The 21135-nt window shown below is 41.9% G+C and overlaps 1 protein-coding gene across 3 annotated transcripts in view; it reads left to right on the top strand.

Moving 5' to 3' along the window:
* The window catches only part of LOC122643921 (hexokinase-3-like), a 63757-nt gene that overhangs the window by 13751 nt on the left and 28871 nt on the right, over positions 1–21135 (top strand). For all 3 annotated transcript variants that reach the window (XR_006330197.1, XM_043837497.1, XM_043837496.1), the window contains one exon: positions 11855–11929. Coding sequence is in view for 2 of the 3 variants with exons in the window: in XM_043837497.1 (XP_043693432.1) it covers positions 11855–11929 (75 nt within the window). In the remaining variant the exon portion in view is untranslated. The remainder of the gene's footprint in view (positions 1–11854; positions 11930–21135) is intronic.

Below are 21135 nucleotides of genomic sequence, written 5' to 3'. Positions count from 1 at the left end.
TGAAACTTGGGGAGCAAGAGCTACTGCAAAATGAATGCTTTAGATACCTAGGGTCAACCATTAACAAAGAGGGTGGATATAGAGGATGATGTTTCCCACAGAATTAAAGTAGGATGGATGAAGTGGAGAGGAGCATCAGGAGTTTTATGTGACAAATGCATGCCTATTAAGCTTAAAGGGAAATTCTATAGGACAGTAATAAGACCAGCGATGACATATGGAGCGGAATGTTGGGCAGTTAAGAAGAGTAATATAGATAAGATGAGTGTAGCGGAGATGAGGATGTTGAGGAGGATGTGCGGCAAGACCAGGAGAGATTGAGTAAGGAATGTTTGTATTAGAACCGAATTGGGAGTTGCACCAATCCAGGACAAGCTTCGTGAGAGCCGCCTGAGGTGGTTTGGTCATGTCTAAAGGAGACCCATGGATGCACCAGTAAGGAAGAGTGACCAGATTCAATTTGAAGGAGCTAAAAGAGGTAGGGGTAGGCCTTAAATGACTATTGGAGAAGTGGTAACAAAGGATATGCATATTGGAGGGCTTGATCCTAGTATGACCACGAATAGAGTTGTTTGGTGGACAAGGACCTGTGTAGCCGACCCCTCGTAGGGGGATGTTCTTGGGATGCTGCTTTAACTATTGCTTAGACTTTTTCCTTTAGTAATTTTATTTTATTTTATTTATTAATTAATTTTTTTAAACCCCTTTTTTTTTTTTTAACCTTTTTTACTTCCTTCTATTGCCCTTATTTCTATTATTGTCATGGCCTCTTCGGATCCATGTAGCCGACCCCATTTAGTTGGGATAAGGTTATGGTGGTTGTTGTTGTATTCATCCAACCAATGACTAAAAATAGTTTTTTTATTCCATTGTTACTACATAGCCTGAGGTGCAGCCTCATCAATATTAGGGCATTGAAACCATTGACCTCAAGGTGTTAGACGACCCAAGGTGTTGGAGAGCCTCCTAAGTGCGTAGGCGACAAGTTGGCCGCCTAGGCTTCGTAGTAATTTTTTTAATGTATCCATAATATCTAGTAGACCACTATAGAGATGATATAATTCTTCTTGTATGCTACATCGATTCAATCATAAGGGAAAAGAACCAGTAGTCTAGTACCTTCTTCAATGCAACAATCCTATAGAAGAATCAGTACCTGCAGTAACAGAGAAGAAGAACATGAAACAAATTAATATATACATGAAGATGAAGAAGGAGAAAAAGATTTTAAAAAAGGGGTACATGCGGTAACAGAGAAATGAAGAAAGAAAAAATAAGGGAAAAGTAGGAGACGGAGAATTGATAAGAAGAAACATAGAATTAAAAAAAATTAATCGAATGATCGGTTAACAGAGAAATGAAGGAGGAAAAAAGAAAGAAAAGAAAACAGCGCAGTGCAGTGACTCGGTAACAGAGGAAAAAGAAAAAGTTAAAGAAGAAGAAAAATAACCCAGTGAATTGAGGTGGTGGTGGGGTATTTAGGAAGAACTCTAAAACCCTCCAGACAAGATCCCAAGTCAAAACCCCACTCAGATAGAACCCGAAAATTAACTGAAAACTCAGACCTCTCAGAATCACACCAAACTCTAGGAAACAATAGTTAATCAGAAGGATTAAAACCTCTCAAAAGATGGGAATGATCCGATGAACGGTTTGGGAGTAATTTGGGTTACAATGATCACATGGGCAAAGATCTCCAGAACAATAAAACTCAAATTAACTCCAATCCACCCAACTGATTTGTCTGACATTCGGGACAGACCTCAAGTTCAATGGTTTAAACAAAAGCCCCAAGGTTCCAATGCAAACCAAATGCTGGATTAAAAGTAATTTGGAAAACCCAAATTCTGAAATAGACAAAGCTGGGAAAAAAGTAAACTGTCGCTAACTCCCAAATCACACAAATAAAAAACAGCACCAAAATTTGGTCATTAGGCTCTAGGGTAGACTTTTGATCCCCCAAAGTTTGGGTGGAAACAGATCTGTGGTTTGGGTTCAATTGAGAAAATACTATATGCTGAAATAGAGTGGAAAACAGGGTGTGCGCAGGAGCAGTAGAACAGAAATTAAACCCTTGATTGGACTTATTTGGTGATAGGAATATGATGTTGGATGCAAGACCAAATAACTCCAATGAAATCAGGGATCAATCACACCCAGCAGAAGCAACTTCTGATCTGAAATCAAACACAGAGTATGGTTGGTGGTAAAACAGAACAGAGGAAGAAGAAGAAGAAGATAATTTGATCTATCTCAGGTCTTAGGGAATCTCTCCCATTCTGTCTTTCACAGATTCTGGGTCTCACACAGCTCCCTTGCTGCAAAGTAATCTCAAAAAATCATATTAAATCATCTCTGGCCTTGTGAGCCCTACATTGTACTTATAGACTGAAAATAAACTCCTGTTCTAACTAGGAAAACTGAAATATACTCCTACTATGAAAATAAAAAACAACTAATAACTAACTATTCCTACTTGAATTAGGAATGAAGATAAGTTACTAAACTACTACTAGCCTAATCCCGTATGCCTACCTTGTACCCACCTTTTAGACCCATTAAAGTGGTCTATTTCAAAGAACACATGGGATCAAAGGCTCAATACATATATAATCCAAACCATGGCTTATTCCCAATAAAATAAGCCCCATAGATGACTTATCTGTATCATGAGGAAGAAGAAGAAGAAGAAAAATGCACAAGCTTATCGTTTGTTGAAGCCGGAGTAGTAGGAGATGCTGTTGCCGTTACTGGAATAGTGGAAAATTGGCGTCGCATGTCGCAGGCCAGCAGCGTTGATAGTTGGATTCTTCTAATGGGGAATGGAAGATATTCGAGGGTTTCAGGCTTGCAGGGTGTCTTCCTCCATTTATTTCCCTTTTATATACTATAATTCCATGTAGCAAGATGTATGCTAATCATAAATCATGTACACATGCAAATGATGACTTATCTGCATCATGAGGAAGAAGAAGAAGAAAAATACACAAACTTACCATTGTCGAAGCCGGAGTAGTAGGAGATGCGTCGCCGTTGCTGGAATAGTGGAAGATTGACATCGCAGGCCCACATTGTCGATAGTTGGATTTTGTCTAATGGGGATGGAAGATATTCGAGGCTTTCAGGCATGCAGGGTGTCTCCCTCCATTTATCCCCTTTTATATACTTTAATTCCATGTAGCAAGGTGTCTGCTAATCATATACACATGCAAATGAAAAAGTAAGAAATAGAATAAAAAAAACTATATATTTTTAAGTTTAAACACACACACACACACACACACACACACAAAAACATGCAAGTCGACCGCCCAGCTCAGAAGACGAGCCAAGGAGTATGTACACATGCAAATGAAAAAGTAAAAATATAGAATAAAAAAACTATATATTTTTGAGCTTAAAAATAACCCGCACAGAAACATGCAAATCGACTGCCCAGCTCATGAAGCGAGCCAAGGCATCGCTTAAGTGACACCCAAACTATCAAGGTGGGGCCCTTTTAGCTTTTACGCATTCAATAAACCGAGCCACCCCCCTCCAAAATGCGCCAGGACACCTAGGTGTCATGCCTTAACATCTATGATTGAAACCCTGTTTCTATGACTGCACCCAGCAGTGCCTCTTCTACCATTCTTTACCGAGAAGATGTGAATCTTCATCTGCCCAACTGTTCACTTTCAAATTTGTTGAGATCCACATCACTTGTGTTGCTATATTTTGGTATCTATTTGACTTTTGGTTTTCCTTGATCACTTCCTATTTTAAGATCCAGGTCTGTAAGCAGATTGGTTTTACTGCTTGTTGAATGAAACCAAACAATTATCTTTTAAACTTTTGCACATTATGGTCCTCAGGCTCCTTTAACATCTGGTTCTTCTCTAGGTTGACTGGCCAATGAATTCTGTCTTTCTAAAGGCAAGAGGCATATAGTTGGAGCTGATTGTTGTGTTCTATTGTGTTAGAAGCTCTGTAGAACTGAATGCTTGAGTGATCAATATGGATCACCAAGCCCCTTTATTTATATTCAAAGAGTTACAATAATCCTACTAGAAATAGGAAAGCTACCCTTGCCAATTCAGGTTAGGAATACCTAAATAAGAACCGGCTAAGGGAGAATAAACATAAGAATAAACATAAAAAAGGACAAGTATACCCCTATCGGGTAGAACTACTTATTCTAACACTCCCCCTCAAGTTGGAGCATAAATATCAAACATACCCAACTTGACAAGAATAGGATGAAAAACTTTTCCATCTAATCCCTTAGCGAACACATCAGCTAGTTGGTCAGAAGATTGCACAAAAGGAACACAGACCAACCCTTCTTCCAACTTCTCTTTGATAAAGTGCCTATCAACCTCCACATGCTTGGTACGATCATGTTGAACAGGATTGTGAGCAATCCTAATGGCAGCCTTGTTGTCACAATACAACATCATGGGAAGACGGACAGGAGCACCAAGATCTTGCAATAAGCCTTTGGGCCATAGCAATTCACAAATACCCTGTGCCATAGCACGAAATTCTGCTTCAGCATTGGACCTTGCCACTACGTTCTGCTTTTTATTACGCCATGTAAAAAAGGTTTCCACCAATGGGCGAGCAATAGCCAGAGATGGACTTCCTATTAGAGGTTCCAGCCCAATCAACATCAGTATATGCTTCAACACGAAGATGGCCATTCAGCGATAGAAGGATCCCTTTTCCCGGGGCTGACTTCAAGTACCGGAGAATTCGAAGAACAGCATCCATGTTACAAGAATGAGAATCATGCATGAACTGACTTACCATACTCACAGCGACGGCTATATCTGGTTGTGTATGAGATAGATAATGTGAGAAGAATGAGGATCATGCATGAACTGACTTACCATACTCACAGCGATGACTATATCTGGTCGTGTATGAGATAGATAAATAAGCTTGTCGACCAATCTCTGATAAGGACCTTTGTCAACAGGTTCACCCTCCTTTTCTTTAAGCCGTGTAGTAGCTTCCATAGGTGTATCAGAAGGATGACATCCTAGCATTCCAGTCTCAGTCAACAAATCTAGGATGTACTTCCTTTGAGGAAGGAAGATGCCCTTAGAAGATTGAGCAACTTCTATCCCTAGAAAGTACTTTAGGTTTCCTAAATCTTTTATTTCAAATTCTTGGCCAAGGAAAGTCTTCAACTTGCTGATCTCATTATCATCATTCCGGTGACCACAATGTCATCCACATAGACTATGAGAATGGTTATTTTTTCACCATTCCTTTTTATAAACAGGGTATGATCAGCATTACTCTGCTTATAACCCACAGAAACCGTAGCCTTGTGAAATTGTCCAAACCATGCATGGGGTGACTGCTTCAGCCCGTATAGAGCACGTTTCAATTTACACACTTTGCCGTTGGTTTTATCAGATGAGAAACCCGGTGGAATATCCATATACATTTCCTCTACAAACTCTCCATGGAGGAAGGCATTCTTCACATCTAACTACTGCAATTCCCATCCTAGATTGACAGCACAAGATAGTAGTACTCTGATGGTGTTTAGCTTTGCAACCGGTGCAAAGGTTTCCTGATAGTCGATCCCATAAGTCTGAGTAAATCCCTTTGCCACCAATCGTGCTTTGTATCGATCCACAGTGCCATCTACCTTTTGTTTCACCACGAACACCCACTTACATCCAGTTGATTTCTTTCCTAGAGGAAGAACCACAAGCTCTCATGTATCATTTTTTTGTAAGGCTTTCATTTCTTCCATCATTGCTGTCTTCCACTTTCCATCTGTAGAAGCTTCCTGTCAGTTTTGGGGAATACAGACAGAAGAAAGAGAAGAGACAAACGTACGAAAGGATGGAGAAAGGGAATTATAAGAGACAACATGAGAAATAGGATGCCGAGTACAAGCCCGAATACCTTTGCGATGAGCAATAGGTAAGTCAAGAGAAGAAGGAGAAGAGATGTTACCTGGAGAATGATCTGGTTCCAAGGCCGGCAACTGGATTGGTACTGGTGCTATAGTAGATGGGAGTTGCATGTTTTTGGAATGTCCCCTGTGGTAGGTTTTGAGATTAGAGTCAATAATTTTCTTCTGAAATTCCATAATGGTTTGTTGGACAGGAGTCAACTCTCCCTGAATGGGATTTTCAGCATTATCTAAGTTCTCCCCCGGGGGAAAATCCTCTGTCTTTAGTAGGAGGGAGGGGAGGAGCAGAAGGGTCAAGAGGGCTGGGGTCAATATTCGGCTGGTTTTGTATAGGAAGCTCAACCAACACATCTTTACTAAAATTCTCCCTCTGAAGAGGTGTAGATGGATAATAAGAGAGAGCTTCATGAAAGATAACATCCATGTTGACAAAGTTATGACAGGTGGGGGGTGGTAACATTTATAACCCTTTTGGGATGAAAAATATCTCAAGAAAGTACAACGAATGCCACGGGGTTCAAGTTTGCCGGGGGATCGGGTATCCCTAGCATAACAGACAACAAAAAATTTTAGGGGGAACGACAAAGGAGGAAGGGCCCTGTAATAAAGTAGTAGGGGTTTGGGAGTCAGGAACTTGGGTAGGTAGTCTATTAATGATATAGGCTGCAGTAAGGATAGCATCTCCCCAATATTGGAAAGGAACAGACTGGGCAAACATAATAGCCTGAGCCACCTCAAGGAGGTGGCGGTTTTTCCTTTCAGCCACACCATTTTGGGCTGGGGTATCGACACAACTGGTCTGATGGAGGATTCCATGGGCAGCAAGATAGTGTTGGAACCGACCATCTATATATTCCTTGCCATTGTCACTCCTCAATATCTTGAGAGTGGCAGTGTATTGGGTCTGAACCATTTTATGAAAATTTTGAAAACAGGAGAAGACATCACTTTTGTTATGCATTAAATAAACCCATGTACTCCTAGAATAACAATCGATAAAAGAAACAAACCAACGATGGCCTTTGAAGGAAGGTTTTCGGCTAGGTCCCCAAACAACAGAATGAACAAGATTAAAAGGAGAAGAACTTCTGTTATTAGAAATAGAATAAGTGGAACGATGTTGTTTGGCCAAAACACAGGCCTCACAAAAAAATTCGTTCTTATTACATTGTGTAACTAATGCTGGAAATAAAAATGATAAAGTTCCTAAAGGGGGATGACCTAGTCTTTTATGCCATTGTTGAAGTTCAGAAGAGACTAATGAGCTTTGATGAATAGGAGAAGGAAGAGGTGGTGGTGAAGTAGGACTCTCATTATCAAACAGGTACAATCCACCATACATCTTACCACATCCAATTGTCGCCCCCGTTGTTAGATCCTGAAAAACACAGTGTGAAGGGAAAAAAGTTACTTTGCAATTTAAATCAAGGGTAAGACTACTGATGGATAGAAGATTAGTGGTAAATTTAGGCATATGTAAAACAGAGGATAAGGTTAGAAAAGGAGAGCAACTGATTGATCCTTTCCCAGAGACAGAAGAGAGAGAACCATCAGCCACTCAAACTTCATCTTTACTAGAAGTAGGAGAATAACAATGATATAGGCCGGAGGATCCAGTCATATGATCAGTGGCACCAGAGTCTATGATCTAGGGAGAAGAGACTACCGATGCACAATGACCAGCAAATGAAATACCTTAATGGGCAAAATTTGAACTTGGAGTGGTGGAAGAACTGGCAGGAGTCGATGCAGTAGAAGGAGCGGAAGCCTGTAACATACGCTGGAAAGCCTGACGTTCCTCCTTGGATAATCTAGTGTCAGTGGTAGGAGTAGTAGTGACAACCTCGGTATGATTGGCTTTGTTTTTCGATTTCCCACGCGCAACATGCTTAGCTTCAAAGTCGGCTGGTTTACCATGCACCTTCCAACATGTGGCCTTAGTGTGCATAACTTGCCACAATGTTCACATTTGATGGCTGCCTTTTCAGATTTAGAAGTTTCAGCAATAGGAGGATTTGAAGCAGTCCCAGTGTTTAGAGCTGACCGATCTGGAGGTGTAGTATGGAGTATAGCTGCACGGCGTCGATCTTCAATGTGGACTAATGCATAGACTATTCCAGATTAGGGAAAGGATCCTTGCTGAGAATCTGAATTCTAATCGGATCATATTCAACATTAAGGCCAGCCAAAAAATCATAAACCCTAATTTTGTCAACATGTTTCTTGTATGCAGTAATATCAGTAGCAGTGGTGGGCTAATAGTCAGAGTAATGGTCAAGTACTTGGCAGCACTTTCGGAGTTCAGCATAGTATTGAGAGACTGTCAATTTATTCTATTTGGTATCATGAATTTTTTTCGTAATTCATATACCTGAGCATCATTCCCAACCTGGGAATATGTGTCCTTTGCAGCCTTCCATATCTGGGCAGCAGTGTCTAGGAGAAGATAACCCGATGCAATGGAAGAATGCATTGAATGTATAAGGTATGACATTACCATAGAGTCTTGAGATAACCATCGAGCCTGGGCAGGTCCTTCTTCAGCAGGTTTGGGAAAGCTACCTGTAAGGTGTCCTGTGTAGCCACGACCAGCAATAGTAAGGTAAGTAGACTTTGACCACATCAAGTAATTAGTCCCATCTAGTTTAGTGGGAGAAGCAAAAGGAAGGTACATCCATCTGAGTCAGTAGAAGTCAGATCAGACATGATGTCCAGAGTGTGTAACGGACGGGTTTTGAAATTCCCAAAAATTTAGCCGTCAGAAAAGGCTCAAATTTGGATCGAAATCCCCTCTGGAAGTGAACAACAAGTCTGCAAAAAATCAGCCACTTCTGATGAGAAAATAAAAAACCCTAGCTGGGCAGTTGTCAGAATCGAGCAGAGAACTGGGTTTTGAATTTCTAGAAATTCCAGCCGTTAGACTAGGCTTAAACTGAGGTTGAGTTTTGTTCTTGTAGTAGAGAACAAGTCCTCAAAATGTGAGCTGATTCTGATGAGCCAATAAGAAGCCCTAATTTCAGCAAATTGGGCCAAAAAACTGTTTGGAGAGAAATCACAGAGCTGAATCTGTCTTTGACTTGATCTAATGCTGCAGTCTTCAAACAGGAAGGGGTGTGTACCAGGAATAGCAGGAACCAATCTCCAGGGAAAAACAGAAATCGATCTTCAGCTTTTGAGGGAAGAACATGTTCTCCAATGGTGGATAGAATCTGCCGGAATGGTTTAAAGTATCGATCGATACGATACGATACGGACCGATACGTATCGGTATCGGTCGATACCGATACGATACATACCGATACGTCTCTTTTTTTTTTTTAAATGAACTGTCTTGAAGTAAAGGGTTTAGTGGGTGGTTTAATACGTATCGATATGTATCGGCTGATACGGCTCGATACATACTGATATGTACAGATACGTATCGATACCATCGATACATTCCATAAAAAAGCCATTTTCACTCACAGACTCGATACAATTCCTAATCTAACGAAAAAATGAAGGAAAACTCTCAACCAAGAGTCTAAAATCTTGCATTTAATCTTGGTTTTTCACACTTCTAAACTAAAAAAACGAATCAAGGAGTGCTACAACATCATCCTTTGCATCATCCAATACTCTTCAGGGCTATAGACGATTACAACATGTGAGAAACTTCATCTTTTATAACAATTTCAATTTAATGCACTTGTTTGGTTAGACATTATTCACCATTTTAGGTTTTATGCATGATACTTATTATATATTGCTTATTTATATTGTTTTTTGTTCCAAAAGTGTATTTCCATGTATATCTTGACCATTTCTATGCGTATTTGTATTGTTCGATACGTATCTCCGAAAAGATACGATACGTCTCTTAAAATCACCCGACCGATACAATACCCGATACCGATACTTTAAACCTTGTCTGCCGGCAGTAGTTCACACCAGTAATCTTCAGTCTTCAATGAGGTGAAGTTGCGGGCAGCATCTAAATCTCCATTATATCACCTCATAGGTGCTGCCCTGAGTGAAAGAGAGGAGCCGAGAGTGGTGGAGAAGGGAGAAACCAGAAACCATGGGAGGGGGGAAGAAAAAAAACAGAAAGAACTTTGAGAACTCCTTCCTAGATCAAATTTAGCTTTGATGCCATGTTAGAAGCCCTGTAGAACTGAATGCTTGAGTGAAAAATATGGATCACCAAACCCCTTTATTTATATTCAAAGAGTTACAATAATCCTACTAGAAATAGGAAAGCTACCCTTGCCAATTCAGATTAGGAATACCTAAATAAGAACCGGCTGAGGGAGAATAAACATAAAAAAGGACGAGTACACCCCTATCGGGTAGAACTACTTATTCTAACATATTGCTTTGATGGGCACTGATCTTGTTAGTTGGAACTCGAATTCCCCTCAATAAGTATGGTCGAAGTCGAACTACATAGAGAGCCATACTTCTTCTCATGATCGAAATCATTTATAGAATGATACCATGCTTGTTAGCCACTTGAGAAGGCCTGATCCAATACGATAATCATATCATCTTTTAGGGTCTTATAGATTGAAGGATTCTCCTATGCAACAGTTAGAATGGTGAAAATGGTGGAATTGTAGGTGGTTGCCATCCCTTAAGACCTCTAGAGTTAGTGTGTGTTGTGTTTCCCTCATCCATGAAGGATTTCCTACTAAGATTGGCTTGGTTGCCCTGGATATTTAAAGGTAACCCACTCTGAACCCTAGTAAGAAGATCAACGTGGATTGATTGGACATAGCAAGGTATTCCAAAAGTTTTTTTCTGTATTATTGGTATTTTTTAGTACAATAGTACCTGATATATCAGTCACTCAGAGAATTATCAATGACCTTGACTAGAGTGGTCTAGCCAAGTGATGCCCCCAAGAGTCCAGGACCCATGATAAGGGGTGCTTCTTTCTTTTCAAGCCCAATTTGCATCCTGTAAGTCGTGGATTAGATCTTATTTACTATAAAAAATGTGTACAGGAACTAATGCCAAAGCACATATTAAGAGGCTTTTCTCTTCATATTCTATCAATTAAAAAAACACGTTATTCATAGTGACGGAGGGTATAAACCTCAGGGATGGAGCTGGGGTGTTGTTGTAGAAGTTTTTCAGCTTAGTGCTGATGGACGAGGAGTATGAGAAGGCATTGCAGGTTCAGGCAGTACCCATGAACAGTACCATTGATGGAAAAGAGAGAGATGGAAGAAGACAGAATCCAGGATAGAGAACAAGAAAGTGATTTAAGTGTTACCTTCCTGGAGATCCACCAAGAGGGAATCTTTCACTATTTTCTTTTTTTGCTGGGGGGACCTAAGAGATCCACCTCCAAATAGAGTACTAGTCCGTCAGCAAAAGTTATTCCAATTCATTCTATTTGTCTCTCCTTGTGAGCTCTTACTGTAGATGACTTTAATTGTTATATACATCGCAAAACCTGTCCTATTGACGGTATACAGTGAAAGAGTTTCCCCTGCATGTCCTTGGATGATCATTTGTGTATCAATTCTATTTTAGCTGGACTACGCTGAGCATCTTAAGCCTTTTTTTTATTGAAGGGGGGGGGGGGTTTGGTCGGTGGGTGGGTACAATCTTAAGCCATTGGCTGATCTAGATTTTGCAGTCATCTACTGACCCTTGGATCTTACTTAAAACTTGGAACTATGAAAGCCTTCATTTTTCTATTGTTGGTTGTTTTGTCTGTTATGCCTATATGGTGGTACAAGCCCCACTTGGTTGAATAAACTAAATGTAACAGTAACCATCAAAAGATGTCTCATTTAATCAATCAATCAATCAATCTGTTTGTTCATTAAATCCTTGCTTTACTCTAGTTGCTTACTGTTAAAAGCTCAAAATGAATATATGTACGATGTTAAATGGTGAAACATTTTATATATTGAGATCTTTGCCTGAAACGTACTTTGCTTTCAGGTAGGAAAAGATGTTTCTGAGTGTTTACAGCAAGCATTGACCAAGAAAGGGCTAGATATGCGGGTGGCAGTATTGGTGAGAACTGGCTTATTGACCGTTCACTAATTGTACTTCTCTTGATGACTTCTCTTATGAGCCTTTTTGGGGGTGGGGTTTCCTGATGGTCATTTGTTATGTGCAATGGGATGGCTATGGAATGTTGTGTGGGGTTGAAAATTGAAATACATCATCAATTGCATGAATTTTAGTGCTTTAAGCATTGGCTTATCTACTTTTCACACCAATAGTACTGATGTACTGATCTGAATATCCTATTGTTATGTGCAATAGAAAGTTTTTTAAGCATCGACTTATCTACCGTTTGCTTTTTATACTGAACTGGATGACCTTTTGTTATTTGCAATGGAATAATGAGTTCATTTTGCATGGAAGGAGACATGCTTGATTAAATGCATGCATTTTCATGCTACCTTACCTTTATGGAGATGAAGAAAAACATGTGAGTAGGGGAAGGTGTGTGCTGTACTTCTTTTAATTGAAGCGTGCTGAGTTTGAGATGGTTCCATGTCCATATTGAGATAACTAGGTTCCTAGGGAAAAGAAAGAATATAAACTAACTTTACAGAATTCATACTGCCTCAATATGGTAGTAGGGATAATAAGGTGAAATCACGAAAATTCTGGCACATGGCAAAAGGTAAGGAACTACACTCAGTTTTGTTGGAACCACTTCCTCTAAAAGGCCGACCTTTATTTATAATAAGAGAAGGAATGTTCTAGAATGGATACAAGGACAATATTACCCCTATGACATTTTTACCCTTGAAACCCATAGTACAACACTCCCCCTCAAGTTGGTGCATACATGTCAAACATGCCCAACTTGCTAACAACAGAATAAAACAATTTACTGTTAATCCCCTTAGTAAAAATATCGGCCAGTTGATCACTAGACTAAACAAACGGAATATAGACGACTCCTTGCTCCAGCTTCTCCTTGATAAAATGCCGATCAATCTCAACATGTTTGGTGCGATCATGGTGGATTGGGTTATGGGCAATGCTGATTGCAGATTTACTGTCGTACTAGAGTCGCATGGGAAGATCACCTGGCATCCCAAGATCTTGAAGAAGTCCCTTGAGCTAGAGTAGTTCACAGATACCTTGTGCCATGGCTCTAAACTCAGCTTCAACACTTGACCGAGCAACCACTGCCTGCTTCTTGCTTCTCCAAGTAGTTGAGTTTCCTCCAACATAGGTGCAATATCCAGGTGTTGATCTTCTATCATCAGGGCTGCCTGCCCAATCTGCATCAGTATAAGCTTCTACTCGAAGGTGACTGTGTGGAGAATATAGGACCTTTACCAGGGGAAGACTTCAGGTACCTTAGGATCCGATATGCAACCTCCAAGTGTGAAGAGTAAGAATCATGCATAAACTGGCTGACTACACTTATTGCAAATGCAATATCTGGTCAGGTATGGGACAAATATATCAATCTCCCAACCAGTCTCTGATAACTTCCCTTGTCTACAGGGTCGCCTTCCTTACTCTTCAAGTGTGTGTTAGGCTCCAAAGGTGTATCGGCAGGTTTACACCCAAGCATCCCAGTATCATTCAATAAATCAAGAGTGCATTTTCTCTGAGAAAGAGATATACCCTTAGCTAAATAGGCAACTTCTATTCCCAAGAAATACTGCAATCTGCCCAAGTCTTTGACCTCAAATTCTGTGCCTAAGTAGGTCTTCAACTTCTGAATTTTTTGTGCATCACTCCCAGTGATCACTATATCATCTACATAGACAATCATAATAGTGATATGCTGTCCCACTCTCTTGACAAATAGCGTGTGGTCAACATTGCTTTGTTTATAACCATTGGTAACCATGGCTTTATGAAAACGACCAAACCAGGCCCTGGGTGATTGCTTTAAGCCATATAGGGCCTTCAACTTGCACACATTTCCCTGAGTATCTGGTGAAGCAAATCCAGGAGGTATCTCCATATAGACATCCTCTTCCAGCTCCCCATGTAAGAATGCGTTCTTGACATCAAGTTGTTGAAGACTCCAGCCTTGGTTTATAGCACAAGAAATAATTATCCGACCAGTGTTCACCTTTGCTACAGGAGCAAAGGTTTCTTGGTAGTCGATCCCATGGGTTTGGGTGAACCCTTTGGCAACCAATTTCGCTTTGTATCTATCCACTGTCCCATCTGGCTTGTGCTTTACTACAAAGACCGATTTACAACCAACGGGTTTCTTTCCTTGTGGAAGAGTTTCCAAACTCCAGGTTCTATTTTTCTCCAGGGGATGCATTTCTTCATCCATTCCCGCCTTCCATTTTTGTTCAGCTATTGCTTCCTGCCAATTGTTAGGAATGGAGATAGAAGATAAAGAGGAACAAAGGCATGGAATGAAGGAGTTAAAGAGTTATAAGAGACAAAATTCGAAATTGGATGTAGAGTACAACTTCGCTTGGGTTTTTTGACTACAATAGGAAGATCAAGACTTGGATCAGAAATAGGCTTACCAGATGAATGATCATTACTGGAAGAGCATGAAGAATTCCCACGGGAAGGGGCTGCAGGGCCAGAAATAAGAGCTGAACGTTCTTGAGTAACAGAAGTAATCATGGCAGTCCGGCGACTATCTTCGGCTGCAAGAATAGCATATGCCTGCTCAAGAGTGGGAAGAGGTTCCCGATTCAGAATGTTTTACCGGATCGGATCAAATTCTATATTAAGGCCAGCCAAAAAATCAAACACCCATAAATCGTTTTCCCATTTCCGAAAAGTAGTGGCATCTATATCGCATGTTGCAGTGTGGGTGCCCAAAAAATAAAGTTGCTGCCACATCGTGCACATCTTATTGTAGTACTGAGATAGGGATAACTCCAACTGTTTTGTCGAGTTGATCTTCTGGCGAAGTTCATAACACTAGGCTGCATTCCCAACCTGTGAATATGTGTCTTGGGCTGTCTTCCAAATTTTGGCTGCCGAATCAAGTAGACGATAATGACCAGCAATTTATTACTCCATCGAATTCACCAAATATGACATAACCAGGAAGTTAAAATTCATCCACCTATCCTGGGCAGCACCAGTGTCATTAGGCTTGACAGTGGTTCCAGTGATGTAGCCACAGAGACCACGGGAACCAATCGCAAATAGGCAAGAACGAGACCACAACAGGTAATTGGCCCCATTTAATTTGATTGGACTGGCTGGAAAAGGAACAAAATCACGCTGCGATGGGCCGTCATGGCCAGAGGAGGTAGACGTGATGTCAGAGCTGTCAGGCATGGTGGCTGGTCACAAGAAAAGTCCCAAAAAAGAGAGAAAAAAAGTTGGCAGAAATTTTACTGCATAGGGAAAAATATGGCAGAGGTAAAAAGGCCCTTGGTGGGAGTCAACTCACCACCAAGGGAGGGGAAAAAAATAGTGCAAGGCTACGGGAAGGTCTCCCGCGAGAAAAAAAGGAAGAAAGAGGTCGCGGGAGAGTGGCGGTGGGCTGGAGAGGGTGGCGGAGGCCTGGGAGGGCTGGCGGAAAAGGTGGCAGTGCTGTTGGGGGTTGGCAGAAGGGGTGGCAGTGCTGTTGGGGGCTGGCGGAAGAGGTAGCGGTGCTGTTGAGGGCTGGCAGAAGTGGTGGCGATGCTGTTGGGGGCTGGCGGAAGCGGTGGTGGCTGCTGGCTGCTAGGGCAAGATCACGATGGAGAGAAAAAAAGAAAGGAAAAAAAGGAAAAGAAATCAGGTCCCACATTCTCGGATTTTTGGCTCTGATGCCATGTTGGAACCACTTCCTCTAAAATGCAGACCTTTATTTATAATAAGAGAAGGAATGTTCTAGAATGGATACAAGGACAATATTACTCCTATGACATTTTTACCCCTGAAACTCATATTACAACAAGTTTATTTCGGGTTCGAGTGCTTTGTAACCATGAATACTTATACTTTTGAGAAAATTGTATTTGAGCCTAATTTTTATCTCTTTAATCCCTACCAAACCCAAATGGCAAGATAGGGAAAAGAAACAAACAATAGGGCTTCTCGTTAGATAGGGAGAGGGTGTAAGGGCGTTAGGTTTTGGATTTGAGATGGAGCATTCAAGTCTCAGTTGTGATTGTGTTTTTGGTGGTGGTGAGTTTGGGATTCCTTTTTATGTTTTTTATTTCTTTCACTTAGGCCCCTTTTGTTTGTCTGGAAAAGATGAACAGTAAAGGCAAGTTTGACAACTTTTCTGGGATTCTTAAAATTGGAGATGTTTAGTGGCCGTGGGGTGGGATTTCGCACATTACGAGAAAATCCATTGGCGATCTGTCTTCCCACCCCACCCTCTTCAAAGTCTCACGAAATCGATTGGACTTTGGAGAAAAGTCGATGGTAAGATGCAACGATCATATGAAAATTATAAAAAAAATGGGAAGTTGCAACGGTCATGTAGCAGCAGCAGTGGTGGTGGACAGTGGGCAAGGTGGCAGTGGTTGATAATGTCGGGATAAACTTGGAGTTGGGGATCAATGTTGGTACCTTGAGTCGCAATTTCGAAATGGGACTGTGGATTACCTGCTCCCAACGATGCAAAGCGCTGAAGTAAAACCATTTTAGGGGTTTGAATGTTGGATCTTAACATGCAGCAGAATCATCAGACCTTCGACCTGCATGAGACAAATCCACTTACAATTCCTGCAAAAAAAATACAAAAGAAACAGAAAAGGTATAGAGGAAAGATCGAATTTCCAAGAATGTAGAGAGCTTAAACACACTTGCAGGAGCAGTGGCTGAAGCTGATGAGAGACATCCATACACAACCATGTGTAGGAGAGCCAAACAAACCCATTCTTCCCATTACTCCCATATACTCGAGAACCCCACTAGGATTAAAGAAGACCTCAAATTAGAAGATTCAATTTCGAAAGACACTGCAATACTTTTTACTTTTTGTTTCAGTGAGCCTCTCAAGTAAAAGGAGAGAATGAGACGAACAACAAAGAGGGGTTGTGTATTATTAGAAAAAAAAATTATAAGGAGAATAAGGGAAACCTTGTGTTTTAGGCTTTCGGCACTTCCTTGCTTCTCAGTCTCTCACTCTCAGCAGCAGGAGAGAATGGAGACTCCCCAGCGCATGTTGGCAACCACAAGCCTTATGTTCAGCACAATCCTGACCAGGGACCTAAAAATGGAATGTGCAGGAAAGTCTATGCTTGGCCATATACATCAGCGATCTATTGGTGTTGATTTATGTAAGAGCAATGGTGGAGGCAAAGGAGGGAGAGTGTGATATCAGAGGAGTCAATGACAGAGGGCCTCTGGCAAGGGATTCAGCCCAGAGGCGTTCTGGAGGGGAGATGTCAGCACTGGTACTGGTAAGGGAGTAGGCAGTTAAGAGTTCATTGAGGCAGACAAAGCAGAGAGATGTCATCAGTGATCCACTCTTGGCATAGGGAGTCATACTCTATGAGGATCTGGGAAGGGGGTTCGGCAAGCGTAGGGAAGGAAGACAGGAGATAGGAGAAAGTGATATGGTCTCCAGTGCGACAGCGTAGTGGGGAAGTTGAGGTTGAGGTTTGGGAGATAAGGGACTGGTGTTTGGGTTTGTGGATTGGGAGGGGTGAAGCTGGAAATGAGGCTGGGCTTCTTTGACCGATCTTACAGCTTTGAATTATTCTTTTTCAAGCCCACCAAACAAGAGGGGGTGAGAAAATATAACTTTTCCTAAACTTAACTATCCCTGATGCCCACCCTATAACTAACATATGAGACCCCTCCCCTCAAAAAGAAAATTAAATAAAATAAACTTGGGAAGGGATTTCTGTGGTATTTGGAGGAAACCCGATGAGTACCAAACTACCAACATTCCGTTGTGAATAGGAGCATCACTCGTGGGCTTGCTAATTGGGTGCTTTAGTGACCTACAGTCTCTCTTTTGGGTTTCGTAACTTCAAAAGTCCACAATTGGGACAGTACATGGATAAAATTCAACCCTGGTGTGAAAAGAGTGGACCAAGAAAAAGGTCTGGTCTCAATGACACAAAGTTGCCACCTAGACTATGGTCTAGGGCCCGCATATAAAAATGTTGACTCCAAACCAATCGTGATCATGTTAGGTTGCGGTCTATGGAAGGTTTTAGGCACCCTGGTCCACTCGGTTAAACCAGACTTCACATCTATTTGGTATGTGATTCAAATATGTCGAGCCATGCGTATGCACCATGATATACTTTGCAAAAATAAATATAATGAAAGTAAAAAAAGAAGATAAATAAGAAATAAAAACTCACCTCTATCGACCCACACTACAATGCAAGGCTTAGTATATTTATGAGTAAATGAAAAGACATACTATACCAACATTAAGCTATTATTTGTTGTCATAACAGTACACGATGAAACTAATTTACAGATGCACTATATTACTAAAACACCATTCTCGCTATCTAGCACAAGGTACTATCAATCAATTAAAGAAAATATATCCAATAAAACTCTAGATCATATCATAACGATATCAAAGCTCACAAATAGAAAGCAACATTAAAATAAAAAAATTACAAAATTACAAAATTTGTAATTAAACAAATACACCAACAATTACTTGAGAAAACTAACATAAATAATAAAAACCAATTTAATATGCAAAACCTATCCTATTATGCAAGGGAAACTTTTAAGAAAAATAATATGAGGATGACCTAACAACCTATCATGATATGATTTAACACTGAGAAAACCACAAAAAGGTGTTAGAAAATATCAAAACAATCATTGAAAATTTGTATGCAAAGAAAAACCCTAATTTCTTATAATGCATGTATGCGTGAAAGAAAACGAAATGAAATCAAAATAAAACTAGCAAAAATAAGTTAATGAAGAAGCCGTCAAGGAGGATGTTAAAGCATTATAAATTAGGTTGGGACCATATTAGGACCACCATGAGCTCTCCCCCCTTTCCCCCCTCCTCCGACCACCATCCTATCCACCACCACCATTACTCCCACCACCCTTGCCTCCACCATCTCTAGCTCTCCCGCCACCACCATATCCTCCACCCCCACCCACTCTATCACCCTCGCCACCAATGCTTCCACCCCCCGTAGGTCGGAAGACCCTAGGCCTCTCTTGTCTCCCATCCATCCTCCTCCTCGAGCTCTGTTCTCTCCCTTCACTTTGTAAAACATTCCTTTGATAATGGCTCACCCTGCGCTCTTTGCCCCAACAACCGGTTATCTCCAGAAATCACCAAATGGCTATCGTGCCTTGTGGGCCACTTCCTAGGTTCTCGACCCTCCTTCACACTGTCAAAGCTTCCCTGTCTAAGCAATGGAAAGCTCAAGGCTCCTTAGATACCTTCCTCCTCGACGACGGTGTCTTCATCTTCAAGTTCTTCTCTGAGGAGGCCAAGACTCGAGCCCTAGACGGCGCTCCATGGCTTGTCGGCACCAAACCAATCTTCCTCCGCCAGTGGGATCCCTACATCCAACTCCACAAGGTCAACCTCAACTCCATTCCCTTGTGGATTGTCCTGCCTAGTCTCCCATTTCAGTACTGGAGTCAGAATTGCCTTAGCATAATTGGATGTCTTAGGTTTTACCCTCTACTCTGATGCTCGCAGCCGGAGAATGGACAAACTATCTTTTGCAAGACTGTGCATCGATATCTCTGTGGACCACCCTCCTCCTTCCTCCATCACCATTGTGGAAGAAGATGGGTTCTGCTTCAAACAGCCAGTCAAGTTCAAATGGTTCCCTCCCCATTGCATCCATTGTATGGTTTTTGGACACAACTCTAAGACTATTTCGGCAAAGCTCCCTTCGTTGCCCCTGAAGCTGATTTGGTTCCCTCGTCGACTCCAAGTGTTCAAGACGCTGATTTGGTTCCCTAGTCGACTCCAAGTGTTCAAGCTAATTTAGTTCTCCTGACATCAGCAAGTTTTCCGACGAGCAAGCCCTTCGGTTTTCGCTTCATCTTCTACTGGTCGCCCCTTGGCTCTTTGAACTACTCTGCTCCTCCGCGATCGGTAGGCATCTCCAGAACACCCAACAGGGGTAGGGTGAAAGTGCGCCACTGCCACAGACGTCGCCACCGTGATCTTCATCTGGTTCTCCTCGCAGGGAGGCACCCTCGATTACTGGTCCTGAGATTCCGCTATCCCTTTGCGATGCTGAAGCTCTGACTGCAAATCACAGATTGACCTCGCTCCTTGGTCCCCATCGCATAAATCCTTCAGGCTCTTTGACTTTGGCTGCTCCTATTGGGTCGTCAGCTCCCCAGGCGACTGAATCTACTTTTGACCAGAACTCCTTGCAGACTGGTTCCCCTTACCGAAGAGATGGTTTCTCCAAAATAGCAACTGACGTCTCCGACAGCTCCTCTCCAAGCCTAGTTGCTTCGAAGATTTGGGCCCTGCCATCACTGGCTTCCGTTGTCGCAGATCCAATCGAGGATCAGTCTCAGCCTGCTCCCAGTAGCTCCTCTTTGGTTCGAAGACTTGCTCTTATGCGAGGTCTGATGCACGATGCTTTTTACCCTATAAATCCCCTTTTGTCTTTGCATAGATCCAACCTACCCCCCTCTTACCAAACCCCCTCGTCTCGAGATTCCCCCTAACCATGGTGCCACTTCCAACCTTGGCCCTACCTTATCCTTGACTACTTATAACCAACCCCCCTTCTCCTAACCTGGTCCAACCTCTCCCCAAACCAACCTCATCCTTTTTCACTTACAAACCTTCCCTTTTTACCCTTCCAACCCATTTATACTAGAACCATATCCCAAACCAAGACCCGTCCAACACTTCCCCCCTTACCCTACCCACTTCATCCCATACCCGACCCTCTTCATTCAACCCCTCCACCGACCCTAACCCCTCCCACCCTCCCTTTGACTTAACCATTGTTCCTGCCACCTCTCCCACCCCCCTTCCCTTGTCCGTTGAGTTCCCCCTCCCACCCCCCCTCTCGGGATTGGTCAGATATCCCCTTCTCCCCTCCCCTTTGTTCCCCCTCGTGGGATTGGCAGCTCCCTTGCTACTACTATTATTGCCTGCCATCGTCCTACCCTTGCCTACTCTCGTAGGAGGTATATGAGTGTTCCCCCAAGGATTTCGATGCCCTACACCCTCTAGTTCTCCATGTCTGCAGGTCTCATCTAGAATGTCAAGGGCCTCAATTCCCTGGACAAACACCATGACATTAGAGCCCTCATTAAGTCTTCCCACTCTTCCTTTTGCGCCCTTCTGGAAACCCGCGTCCTCCTTGAGAATGCTTCTCGCATTGTGGCAT

The sequence above is a fragment of the Telopea speciosissima genome, chromosome 10 (assembly GCF_018873765.1).
Source record: "Telopea speciosissima isolate NSW1024214 ecotype Mountain lineage chromosome 10, Tspe_v1, whole genome shotgun sequence".
Taxonomy (NCBI): Eukaryota; Viridiplantae; Streptophyta; class Magnoliopsida; order Proteales; family Proteaceae; genus Telopea; species Telopea speciosissima.
Note: the sequence above shows the minus strand (reverse complement) of the source record. Positions and strands in the feature narration are given on the sequence as shown.